Source organism: Eschrichtius robustus, chromosome 11, assembly GCF_028021215.1.
Source record: "Eschrichtius robustus isolate mEscRob2 chromosome 11, mEscRob2.pri, whole genome shotgun sequence".
In the NCBI taxonomy this organism is placed as follows: domain Eukaryota; kingdom Metazoa; phylum Chordata; class Mammalia; order Artiodactyla; family Eschrichtiidae; genus Eschrichtius; species Eschrichtius robustus.
The window spans coordinates 41,516,652-41,529,188 of record NC_090834.1 but is presented as its reverse complement, the minus strand read 5'-3'; the positions used below and the strand labels follow the sequence as shown (position 1 = coordinate 41,529,188).

General features: G+C 43.5%; 1 protein-coding gene across 1 annotated transcript in view; it reads left to right on the top strand.

Annotated features, from left to right (window-relative positions):
* ENDOD1 (endonuclease domain containing 1) overlaps positions 1 to 7,204 on the top strand; it is a 28,929-nt gene extending 21,725 nt beyond the window's left edge. The window contains exon 2 of the mRNA XM_068554523.1: positions 2,807 to 7,204. Within this exon, the coding sequence (XP_068410624.1) occupies positions 2,807 to 4,009 (1,203 nt within the window). The 3' untranslated portion in view covers positions 4,010 to 7,204. The remainder of the gene's footprint in view (positions 1 to 2,806) is intronic.
* The last annotated feature ends 5,333 nt before the right edge of the window (positions 7,205 to 12,537 follow it).

The window sequence follows — 12,537 nt, the reverse complement described above, 5'->3', positions numbered from 1 at the left end:
CCCCTTCAGTTCATACTGGCCCATTTCCCATGTACCTGTGAACTGTGGGCAGAAAAGGCTTAAACACGGCAGCCCCTTTAACTCAAGCGGCATGAGAAGATGCAGAAGCAACCAGCTCAGTCTCCTCTGACCTTGGCAGCTGGGAGACCATGCTCTGAAGTTTGGGAGTAAATCAACCCACAGTCCTGGTTTCTGCCTAAGAGCAGGATATTGTGTTGTCTCTTACACACACACACACACACACACACAAGTCTCTCTTTCTTTCTTTTTGTCTTCCCCCTGTCTTTTTTCCCTCCCCTTTTCTCTTCCTGCCTGGCTCTCTTTTGTTCCTTCCCCTTGCTCATCCAAGAATCTCTTTTCTCGTGTTCCAGCCTGCCTTCTGTCCTTGTAGGCATTATTTAATCCCTGGGTGGCTCTCGGGCAGAAGACGAACCACTGTGTTGACCTGTGCTCTGTCACACAGCTACCAATTAAAAAACCAGCTCCAGACTTCCGCTGGATGGGATAAAGCAGCTACACCAGGCTAAATGCAGACACAGTTCCCTGGTAACCATGGAGAAACATGCATCCTAAAATTCCTGACCTTCCACCCAAGGCTCCACAATCTTGGCTCTGCCATATCTTATCTCATGATTCAGGAATGAAGTTGATATTTCCATGGGGTGTATCTTTCAGCTATAGAAGAGCAGCGGCAGCAGCTCTACAAAATGAACGTGCTTCTTATTTCTGTCCTGTGAGGATGTGGTAGGAGTGGAGAACATCCAGGAGCATTTCTAATTCTAAGACTGGGGGAAGGGACAGAACAACCTTGAAGGGTGAGGCTATGGCTTACTTCATCATTAGACTTCAGTGAATATTCCTGCTTTCATACGAACTTGCTCATCTGTTGCCCTGCTAACCCTACACATACATGCATGAGCATGTCTACATTTGCCATTGCAGAGCTGGAGAAATGCAGAGTTCGTTGCCCTCTTGACAGGAGGTGCAACAATCACATGACCTTGACTCCCTTGGGTTTAGAGACAGGTTTAGCGAGTCTAAACCTAGGGAATCAATTAGTAAGAATTTACTTATTTTAGTTGGTTTCTTTTTTGTTTTTTCCTTTTGAAAATAACATATAAATGATTTGTGGGTTAATGTGGGTAGGAGAGGTACAGGGAGAGAAACAAGAAAATAGAGGAAAAAAAGAAGTATCACTTGCACCCTTGGGAGTCAAACAACCATTGTGGACATTTTCATGTGTTTCCTTCCAAAGTTTTTTCATGCCTATTTTTAGAATTTAAGAAATCGTTATCATTTAATTTTATAATCTGCCTTTTCCTTTCAACATTATAACACATATTTCCCCATTATTACAAGTGCTTTTTAATGGCTTTGAGATATTTCTTTAATGGATATAACACCATTTATTTAACTGTTCCCAGTTTTTGAAAATGTAGGTTGATTCAACTTCCTGCTATTATAAATACTGCAGTGATGACCATCTCAGATTAACAAGAGTGCCTTGAGATTCTAGTATGTGTCAGTCCTTGACTGGGTCCTATATACAGGGTCCCTGGTGTCAAGGAATTTACAGTCTAGTTTGGGAGCAAAAAATAGAGTTCTGGGTTAATCCTGAGCTCCTTCCTTTCATCTTTTCAGATTGGCAAAGTGAAAGTATGTATTATACTGCTGAATTTAAAAAGAAAAGAAAAAAACCAGAACCAAGAGGGATGTATATATTGATCATTATTGATATATAACACATAGCTAGATTGGCCTGGACAGAAAATGCGTTGTTAATGATAGCAAATATTATGAGGAGATGAAATTCGAAGAGAAGTTGGTCAAATTTTACCTTGGCCTGGGAAGTATCTAATAACTGACAATAATCTATACATTTTCCCCTGTTTGGTTTATTTATTTATTTTTAAAATTTATTTATTTTTTAATTTATTTATTTTTGACTGCTTTGGGTCTTCGTTGCTGCGCACGGGCTTCCTCTAGTTGCGGCGAGCGGGGGCTACTCTTCATTGTGGTGCGGGGGCTACTCTTCATTGCGGTGCGTGGGCTTCTCATTGCGGTGGCTTCTCTTGTTGCGGAGCACAGGCTCTAGGTGTGCAGGCTCGGTAGCTGTGGCTCGCGGGCTCTAGAGCGCAGGCTCAGTAGTTGTGGCGCACGAGCTTAGTTGCTCCGTGGCATGTAGAATCTTCCCGGACCAAGGCTCGAACCCGTGTCCCCTACATTGGCAGGCGGATTCTTAACGACTGCGCCACCAGGGAAGCCCACGCCCCACCGCATTTGATTTACATGCTCTGATTAGAGTTGAATGTTTTTCGTATATCCCAAAGTGTGTAAATTTCATTTAGGAATATGTTCTTTAAATTGCAGCTAACATTGGTGGCTGATTATCTGAATTAGTTATGATTTTTATGAGCCTGCTGAGATTTACTTTTCCCCTTGTTTTCATTTTTAAAATCGATTTGAATCTCATGGAAAAATATTCCCAAAAAGGGCTATGAAATTTATAAAACCACAGCAGACTGAAAACCAATGTCCTGATGGTATATTTGTGAGTGTGTGATAGGGTATTACTGCAGGGCAGGAGTGGAGTGTACACAGAGAGTGAAATAGGAAACAGCCTATTTGAAAGATGCTTTCAGACACCAGGATTGTGGGATTACAATGAAGTGTGTGTACACTTCCAAACCTAAGCCTTGGAAGTGTTGGTGTAATAAGGACTTTGCTCGAGTCTTGGCAGAATGATCCAAGGACATCCTGTCTGCTGTGAACAGGGACGCATCTCAACCTTGCTTTCTTCTTTCAGATTGATGACCCCAACAGCAGCCTTGAGGAGGTGATGGATGAGGCTGATGCCATCAGCTCTGTGAACAATCTGGGAAGCAAGCAAGCCTTGCGTGCAGATTACCTGGGTTCTGATTACCAGACAGGACAGCTGTACCCGTTCTCCCTCAGCAGTGACCCCGACACGGCCACGTTCACTCTCACAAATGCAGCTCCAATGACCCCATCCTTCCTGAAACGGTGGTACGTGAATCTCAACAGCCTAATGGACCGGGCCCTGACCCCACAGTGTGGCGATGGGGAAGAGCTCTACATCATCACAGGTGCTGTGCCCTCAGACCTCAAGGTCAAAGACAAAGTGACCATCCCGGAGTTTGTTTGGCTGGCAGCCTGTTGTGCTGTCCCTGGAGGAGGCTGGGCCATGGGCTTTGTCAAGCACACCCGGGACCGAGAGGTCATAGAAGACGTGATGGTGAAAGAACTTGAGAAACTGCTTCCATTCAAGCCTCAGCTGTTCCAGAACAACTGTGGGGAAAGTGAACAAGACACAGAGAAGATGAAAAAAATCCTGGAAATGGTCAACCAAGTCCAGGATGAGGAGCGGAGGGTAGACTCTGAAGGGGACTCTGGGACCCTCTCCAGCACAAGGAGTACCAGGTCCACTCTGCTGCCTCCAGAGGCATCTGGGGAAAAGAGTAGCCTTTTGGGAAAACTCTTGGGCTTCACTGCTACCCCATTCATCAAGCTTTGCCAATTAATTTATTTCCTGGCAGTCAGAATCCTGAAGTACCTTGTGTATTTCTTGTGGTATGTCACCAAACAGGTGACTCAAGGTCTAGAAAGTTGTCTTTACCGCCTGGGGTCAACCACCATCTCCTACTTCTTGGCCATCGGGGAGGAGTTGGCCAGCATTCCCTGGAAGGTACTCAAAGTCACGGTCAGGATCACCAGGGCCATTCTCCGGATCCTTTGTTGCCTGCTGAAGGTTGTTTGCCGTATCGTGGGCATCCCTGTCCGAGTCCTTGTGGATGTGGCCACTTTTCCTGTGTACACCATAGGCGCAGTTCCAATTGTGTGCAGGGACATTGCAACGGGCCTTGGTGGCATCATCTCTCTGTTCTTTGACACTGCTTTTGGCACCATGGGTGGCCTATTTAAGGTCATTTTTACTGTCGGCAAGCAGATTGGCTACAAGATTACTTTCGACAATCCTGGGGAGTTATAGAAAAAAAACCGAGTGCCCAGTCACAGTGAATTTGATTTTTTTCTTTTTTCTTTTTTTTAAATAGAGAAAGCTGGAATATTTTGCCTATATAATGGGTTTCTGTTCACTGTCAATTATCGTAATATTTTGGCCTTTGGTGGGGGGTGTCTGCCTGTTTTTGCAAAGGAAGATGATACAATTTTGACTTCACCCAAGAGGAAGTGTTCAAGGTGAGATTATGTGTAGGTCGCCTGCTGTGATGTGGGTGAACTTCCAAGCCATCACCTTCAGTTATTCACTCTGATACAGGTGACCATGTGAGAGACTCAGCTGTTCATTTGTGATAATTAAAAATTACAGGAAAGGAGGACGACTTTAAACCAATGGCTTTCCAAGAAAAGTAGAAAGGAGTCTTGTTCCTCCTATTACTCTCTGAGACTTAAGACAAAGCTGGTATAAATATTCCTGGCCAATTTGTTATCATTTTGCTTCTTTTTCTCCCCAACTCAGCTGACTTGGTGAGGTAAAGACATGCTTCCCTGTTGAAATCACTTTCTTAGGACATAGAATCTGCTATATCCCTTAGCTTTCCATGGCTCCCAAGGACCTGTAAGGTTGTTTTGTTTTTTTTCTTCAAATTTGAATTTTGCTGCATTTTTTCTTTTAGGTAATGATAAGCATTTTATGGCAAACGTGGCATAACAAATTCTGAATGCAAGGACTAAGATTGTTTGCCCCTTGAATGCTATAGTACAGTCCTCCCAGGTAAAAAAAAGGGAGTGCACAGGTCAGACCCCTGCTCTGAGTAGGTGCTGTAGGTCCGAGGATATCCTTAGCCAAGCTGGGATTAACTTGACATATATTAAATCTCTGGCTGAGAAGACAGAGCTCAAAGACCTACATGTTAAGCTAATATGAAAATTCATATTCTGCAACATACTAGATCATCCTTTCTTACACTTCAAACAAGTACCCAATACCAAAAGTAGAAACTAGTAAAACACTCTGACTTCTGTCCTTAAATGATTGCTTTGGTGTAAAGGCATAAAAAAGAGCCCCAAAATAAAAACTTTTCTGGCCATCTCGGAAAAAAGAAATCCATATACATATATATAAGTTTACATATGGATAACCTTGATTCAGAATCATTATCTCAGGAAATTATTTTTTAGTGTGTCTGAGGCTAGAAAACATAACTCTCCCATTACTTCAAGTTCTATGTGAGAGCTAATCCCCAATTTTTTGATCAAGCACTTGTCATTTTTTTTCTTTTTTTTTTTCTTTTTTTTCTTTTTATTTTAAAACAACTTTATCAAGGTATAATTGGCATACAATAAAGTACATATATTTAAGTATAATTGGCATACAATAAAGTACATATATTTAAGTGTATAGTTTTGACATATGTATACATCTGAAGCACTTGTCATTTTAAATCTTGCACTGAAAATGATTAACAGGAGGAAGCTGAAGGTCCCAGACTTTGCTCTGCCTTCCACAGCTGAGATGGAATCACCTGGATTTTTCTGAGTTTTCTAAAGAATTGTTGTGGGTTATAATAGAAAAGGACCAAGGGTAAACTACTGATTTGGGGATTGCAGGCCACCATGCATCTGAAAGTTTGATGCAGAAACTTGGGGTCCAGAAAGGCAACAAGGAGAGAAGGGTGGGTCAACCATTTGCATCAAGTTGGTGGACAAGAAATGTGAGTGTAATGAGAGTTACATTTTGTAGAGAAATAATTGAATTGGACCCAGAGTGGAAGAGCAGCCAGCAAGCTGCCATCCTGATCAATTTGTGATGCAAGGTAGGGTAGTATGACACCAGACTGCGAACGTGTCATAGGGAGCTATGCACCAGATTACCTAAGACTCTTAAGCAGTATTTTACCAACACTTCTGTTAGCATAAAAATCTGTAGTCGGGCTTTCCTTCGTTTTAGCAGCATGAAAGTACATGGAGGAGCAAGGGTTTGCCTTGGTACTGATGGGTCAAGAATCCTGCTGGATGAAAGAAAGGGAATTTCAGAAGGGACCAGCGAGATGGTCTGACCAAAGCCTCATTTGATGAGGAAGCTGAGGCCTGTTGCTAGCTGATGGCATATCAGGAGCCAAGGTCTTCTGCATATGTCCCGTCACACCTGGGATGTCAGATCTGTGGTCCAGCTGCCTCCCTGGACCAGGGCAGAGTTTTCTCCCTCATCCATCAAACAGACTAGGCTCTGAAGAATCAGATGGGTTTGGCCTATATGATGAAACGGCTAGCCATCCGTGCATAAGACCATGCTTACTGCCTCCCATGGACTCGATATCCCCTCAGAGTACTTACTTGCATACTGAAAGACCCAAAGAGGGCATCCATGGTAGCCTGAGTCCCTTGGCACCATGGAAGGAGCAAGGTATTTGAACTGCTGCTTGAGAACCATTTGAAAATGTCTTCCTTTTCAGTTCCAGTTGTTTAGCGTCTTATTTATTTATTATGGTGTGGCCTTTTTTGAAATCTGGAAAGGAAAAAATATCCCTAAGTTTAGGTGGCTGAGACCCTTTGCTCTGGACCACTGGTATTGGCTGTGCCTCTGGTTCCCTGGCTCCAGCAGGTGGCTGGACTGCTGGCCTGTTCCCGATGATCTACTTTGGGCTTTTGGGTGGGAGTTTGGGTTGATGAGCCCCATCTCTGGCTTGAAGATTTTTCTGTGGCTCCATTATAGTCTCAGGCCTCTGGGGACGTCAGCCAACTCTTCATCACTGTGGAGCTGATTTTCTAGTCTGGATCAGACATGTCTTTGGACACTTTTCTTTTCCATTGTGCCTTTTGAGTGTTTGCTTCTCAGCGTCAGCACTTGCCCCTAAATGCAGACGACGGTGTCAGGAGAAGGAACTAGAGCGAAACACTGGTCATTCATTCAGTCATTCATCCATCAAACGTGTATTTGAACAGCAGAGTTGCAGAGGTCGACGATACATGGACCCCATGTTTGAGGAGTTCAAACATCTAGTGGTGAGGACATGGTGCAGTTAGTTGATCCATGTACCACATCATGGTAAGCCTGCAATGGTACTAGCAGCATGAGCCCTGGAGCACAGCAGGAAAAACCACGAAACCATGGACATTGGGGAATCCTTTACAGAGGGTGTGACAAAAGTCAATTTGACATTTTAAAGCTATGTACAATGCTGTGCACCTTGCAATGCTCAATAAAGTAATTGTTGACAATGCATCAACCATTCTGGAAAATATCTAAAGGGGGAGAATCCTGATGGTTGTAATGAGGTTTGGGGGGTTATCTGTGATTTTAATTTTTTTCCCATTTTATTCTTGATCGACATTAACTCAAGCTGCTTCCACTCCCATCTGGATTTTTTTTTTTTTTTTTTAATTTTGAATCATAGGTGAGAAAGCAGAGAAGGTTAGATCAGTGAAACAGGCCCTGGAACTTCTTTTCCATGTTGTTTCTCTGAAAAGCTATTTGGGACATGAAATATTTGAAGCACCCGGGGCTTATTGCTTCACTGACTCTGAATCACATAGCAAGTTATAGAAACACTCTGATTTGTTTATTCATTAGGAAGCCCCCCCCCCCCAGTGTGAGAAATGACAAGCAGTCTCTGGAGGGAGGTGGTCCTCTCTGTGGCCTTTATTAGGGCACCCAGCCCTGGGGTGGAGGTGGCAGGAATTCTTGGCTGCCTTCCCAGTGTGGGCAGGGTCTTATGTGTGATTCTGTGTCTTGTTCAGCATTTCTCCTAAACTCATCACACAGTACAAGCTTTTCACAGTGTTACACTATGAGCCATATAGTGTGGACTCCTTGACCTTTATAAATGGGTTCTCAGACAGAATTCTCATTGTCTCTTTCTGTTGTTATTTACTCCCAGATTATGGCTTGATTTCTAATAATTACACTCGAAACCTATTGCTTTTAAGCTTAAATTTCAACAAAGAAAGCACTCATGACCACTTGTCCTCATTGATTGTGTGCAGTGAGTAGGAGTTCACAGCGAGATGCTCTCAGGAGGGGATCAAGGTCACTCCTGGAGGCTGTGTTGCCTAATGGTTAAGAGCGCAGGCTCTGGAGTCCAAATGACTTAGGCTTGAATCCTGGCTTCACTGCTTAACAACCATGGGATATTGGGCAAGTTACCACCCAAAGCTTTAGCTTCCTCGTCTGTGCAATGGGGCTAATTATTAGTACCTACCTCAGAGAGTTGTTATGAAAATTCAGTGAGTTAATGATGATAAAACATTTATCCCCATGCCTGTCACATGGTGAGTGCCCAGTAAATGTTAATTGTTGTCGATATAGCTATTGGTCATAATATCCATACATCTTGGATGAAATGATGAAGTTGCCTTAGACCTCAGAATGTTTCTAGATCAGAGCTGGAAGGGTTAAAGTACGGTCTGGGAGTTGAGGTTATGAATGAAAATGAAGGAATCCAGAGCCTCATCAGCGGTGTCAAGATACCTGAAGAGACAGGCGACGGCTGGACCTAGAGTCTAGAGAAAGGAGATTCTGAGAGCAGGAACTCTGCATGTTTTTTAGCACCTATTCAGGAAGGGAGGCATGAGCGTTTCTGGTCTGTCTCTGGAGTAGAGAAGCATTTCCCCTCCAGACCCTTCCTTGCTAAGTCCATAGTTTTATAACAGATTCAGCTTCCCAAGAACCCTATCACTTGGAAGAGAGTTAACTAGACAGAGAGCATGTACACATTAGTGGCTGAAAAGGATGATGACCCTCCCTATAAATAGTCAATACTATTTATTCTTCAGTCTCTTATGAGTTAAGACATTATGAATTAGTGCCAGAAGACTAACTGATCCTCAGTATTGATTAGATAGAATTTCTGGGCCCTCATAGTTAATCCTTAGACCTTGCACTAGAATGACCACCCTCCTTCCTCCACCAACTCGCTTTCACCAGGTACAGCCTCCAAGAGGCCCTGCCCGTCAGCCTCAGTGCCATCCTTGGGTGATTTCATCCCATCCAAAGCAGATGCTGACAACACATTTGTACTTTGGAGGCTTGAGTAGGATATAAAACTGCATGCTCTCTCTGAAGATGGCATACCTTTCAAAAATGAGATTATTTTTACAAAGAAGAATCCATACTAATCAAATGAACCAAAAGATAATTTTGGTAAATAATTAAGAAATTATAAGAGGTCTACTTATTCTCTGTGTCCTAACTTGGCCCACTTAATGGATCACTCTGGTTCAAACATTAAAATTAGAAGGGTCATGTTGGCAGATGCCCAGAGCTTGTGGACTTAGCTCCTGAACCACCCTTTTCATTGGCAAGTTCCACCCCTCTTCTTGACCACTTTGCCAGGTATCTTTTCATCCCTCTGCCTCCTGCTGTAACTGATGCACGTATTAGGTACCTTGCGAGTTTCTAAGATTTGACCCTTCAGGACCAGGCTTGCTTCATTTTATCTTGATCTAGTTACATCCCCAGAGAGATCACTTTTCCAACCAGAGCGCCTTCCGATGGACAGTTCCTCGGGCAGCCCTAGCCAGGAGGGGTCCTGCCTCATGGGCACTTAACACAACCTGAAGGCTCCTGGGCAGTGGGAGAGGTTCATGAGGGTAACAAAAGGACTTTGGCTCATGCAACAACCCAGAGCTAAACTTATATGAGTCTACCTGGCCTGACACCCTTGTCCAGGGAAGACCTGTGAACCTGAGCCAGAGGGCTGGTGTACACTTGTTTACTCTGTAAGCAAGAGGAGGAGAATGTGTGATGTATAGTGGAACCTTGTACAGAATAAATAATAGCTTTGAGAAATAAGAAAAAGTATAGAAAAATGTAATTCATGCTTAATGAAAAGGGCTTTGAGAGTAAAATAATTTGTTGGCGGTTGGGATAAGGTGATACCTAGAGATGTTTCAAACCAGCTCTCATTAAGATTCTCATATATGTCTATAAGTCCTTCCTAAATACAAGTTTGGACACTCCTTGCCCATCTAAACAAGTTTATTGGTTTTCTTTTCATCTGAAGGTGGCAGACTCACCTACATAGAACCCTAGAGTTTGCAGCAGTACTTTCATCTGCAGGGATTCGTCTGATCTTCCCAAACATTGCATACACTGGAGTATTGACAGGTGTACCCACAGTCGTCTAGACTTTGACAGCAGGAGTCTAGAGTTCCTTAGGGAGTATTTCTTCCTCTTTTGGATAGGAAAGGGCACACTTGCTGAGATGGAACAATATTCAGTTTAAAAAAAAAACGAGTTTTTTAGGTTTATTTATTTATTTACTTTTTACTTTGTGGGTGCAGAGAGACGTTCCATCCAGTACTGTGTGTATCAGTGCTACTCTGATTTGGAACGTCACTATCTAGAACCATCCCGAAGACTCCGTGTTATAGGAGAGGCCATGTCCTAACAAGAGCTTCCAGGATTTCAGGCATCTTTGGAAGAAAAAAAAAGGAGCTCAAGATCAAATTTGCCCTGAATTCTGCACTTCAGTGCTTCTACAAAGAGTTACGGTATAGGGCTTGGGGTTGGTTTTGTTTGTTGTTTGTTTGTAAGCCTGCACTCTGGATTCTGTAGACCCGGGTTCAACGTTTAGTTCTCCTATGACACTTCTGGGAAAGTCTCCAAACTTCTGTGAGATTTAATGGCTTATCTATAAAATGTGGTTAATAATAATATCAACCTCAAAAGGTTTATGTAAGAACCAAATGAGGGGAATTCCCTTGTGGTCCAGGGGTTATGACTCTGCGCTTTCACTGCCGAGGGCCGGGATTTAAGCCCTGGTCCGGGAACTAAGATCTTTGCAAGCCGCGAGGCGAGGCCGAAAAAAAAAAAAAAAAAGAATCAAAAGAATCAAATGGGATAATATGCTTTGTAAACTATAAAGTATCACAGAAATATAAAGATTTATTATTATAGAAGGCTCCAGGTTTGGTTCTTTTTTCTGAAAAATCAGTGCATAGTTCTTTTTTAAAAAAGGTGAGTAGACACAAATGAAAATTAAAGCAGTTATCCAGAAAGTGTACATGGCTTAGCCAAAAATTGGGTTTGACGGTAAGCATTGTACGCTATGCCCTGAAAAGGCTCTGAACTTCAGGTCCTCAGAATTCTGCATCTTGTCTATCCTTAAGTCCTATGTTCTTCTTCTTTTTTTTTAATTTACTTATGGTATTCATTTATTTTTGGCTGCATTGGGTCTTCGTTGCTGCGCACGGGCTTTCTCTAGTTGCCGTGAGCGGGGGCTACTCTTCATTGCGGTGCGCGGGCTTCTCAGTGCGGTGGCTTCTCTTGTGGCAGAGCATGCGCAAGCTTCAGTAGTTGTGGCACGTGGCTCAGTAGTTGTGGCTCTCAGGCTCTAGAGCACAGGCTAAGTAGTTGTGGCACAGGGGCTTAGTTGCTCCGCGGCATGTGGGATCTTCCTGGACCAGGGCTTGAACCCGTGTCCCCTGCATTGGCAGGCGGATTCTTAACCACTGCACCACCAGGGAAGCCCAAGTCCCATGTTCTTAAAGTCAGTGAAATCCGTCTTCAGTAGACTGCGCTGCACTCACCTCATGCCTGTTTGCTTTCCTTCCGTATGAATCAGCCGAGTCCCTCACATATTAGGCATTAAAAAGAAGACACCATATGAGTAATAAATAATAAATAATAAGTAATAAATAATAAATAATAAGTAATAAATAATAAGCGCTGAACAAGAAATGGGTGCCAAGGGAGTCCCTGAGAACCGGCGGAAACACCCAGACCTCCCCTGGCAGCCTGCCAACCGGAGGCCAGCCCGGGCCTGCCACTGTCACTGTCCCCAAGACACCAGACAGCAGCTCCTGGGATTATGATTCTGGAGGTTGTCTCAAGTCTCTGATTCGCCAAGCTATTTGTTAATGAGGCATATCCAGGTGTATCCTGTTCATGGCATTTAGAAGGAAACTTCCAGGGAAGTGAAAGTTCCAGGAGTGAGGAACCAGTAGGCTGGTCAAAGGGGAGGGGACCCAGGAGATCTGAGTTTACTTCCTGTGAGTCACGGTGCCTTTTCTGGATGCCATCACAGGACCGTCTTTAGGCTCTTGCCAAATTGCAAGTAATAAATCTTTGCTTTTCAACAAGTACTTTCACGTCAGTGAGTCACAGAGATAAGTTTTATCAATTTCTCTCTCCTATTTGAGGGTTCCCCAAAAGTCGGAGAAATCTCCTGGGACATTATTGGGATGACAGCAGAATATCATCAACATCGTCATCATTATCACCGTCATCATTATTATGATTGTCATCAGTTCTTCCCCGACTTGCAAAATTGATGAGCGGGGTTACCCTTAGGTGGCAGCCAACCTGAGAGCATTTAAGAAATGTCGTAACACTCATGCTCTCAAATAACCAACCTGCTCCCACCCCCAGCAGCCTGCAGTATTGCCAGAAATCTCCCCCCTTGGCTCCCTTCCCTTAGGCTGTCTCTTTCCTATGAAAATACAAAGAGCAGCCCATTGTGTTAATACTAGCAACTTAGAATAAATGATCCTATGAAATCCTTCCCACTAGCTGGATCAACTCCCACAGGCAGTAATTGTTTTGCCAGGTGAGAG